The following is a 688-nucleotide window of genomic DNA, read 5'->3' as shown; positions in this document are numbered from 1 at the left end:
GAGAGAGAGAGAGAGAGATAGAGAGCATCCCTCGTTGAAGCCTTGCTGCTGCTGCTGCAGTTGTTGTTAATACTGCTGGTGCTGCTGTTGTTTTTACAAGTGCCGGTGCTGCTGCTGCTGCTGCTGCTGCAGTGGCTGTTAGTGATTTTACTAGTGCCAGTATTGCTGCTGCTGCTGCTGCTAGTGTTGGTACTGCTGCTGCTGTTATTGCAGCTTTAGTTGTGTCTACTGGTGCTGGTGTGGCTGTTGCTACTGGTGCTGGTGCTGGTGGCTGTGGTGTGTGTGTCCGCGGTGTAGTACTACATACACGCTCATGTCGTCACAGCTGGGAGTGTCGCAGGCCGGGGCACGACGACGCATCCTAGACGGGGTGGGAGCCGTGCACAAGCAGGAGTGGGAAGATGGCAGCCTGCCATCCCTGCGCGAGAAACACGACATCACGTGAGTTCAATATTGATTGATTTATTGATTGATTTCTGGCTTGTGTCGACGATCGGTAGAGATTGTTCTTGGCTGTTGTTAAGATTAACGCATCATTTTCAGCTTATATCGATGTATTATTGTTTCTTTTATTTATTATTTCATATTTATATATATATATATATATATAGATATATATAGATATCAAGAGCTAATAATACCTATTAATACTAATAGTATTATTAGTCTCTTGTATATATATATATAT

At 44.2% G+C, this 688-nt stretch overlaps 1 protein-coding gene across 1 annotated transcript in view; it reads left to right on the top strand.

The window, feature by feature from the left end:
• Nucleotides 1–292: 292 nt before the first annotated feature.
• LOC106819923 overlaps nucleotides 293–688 on the top strand; it is a gene marked incomplete at its 3' end in the record, with an annotated part of 6,950 nt that continues 6,554 nt past the window's right edge. Inside the window, exon 1 of the mRNA XM_014824491.1 lies at nucleotides 293–441. Coding sequence (XP_014679977.1) covers nucleotides 314–441 — 128 coding nt within the window. The remainder of the gene's footprint in view (nucleotides 442–688) is intronic.

Source organism: Priapulus caudatus, unplaced genomic scaffold (assembly GCF_000485595.1).
Source record: "Priapulus caudatus unplaced genomic scaffold, Priapulus_caudatus-5.0.1 Scaffold5153, whole genome shotgun sequence".
Lineage (NCBI taxonomy): Eukaryota > Metazoa > Priapulida > Priapulimorpha > Priapulimorphida > Priapulidae > Priapulus > Priapulus caudatus.
This window is presented reverse-complemented; position numbering and strand designations above follow the sequence as displayed.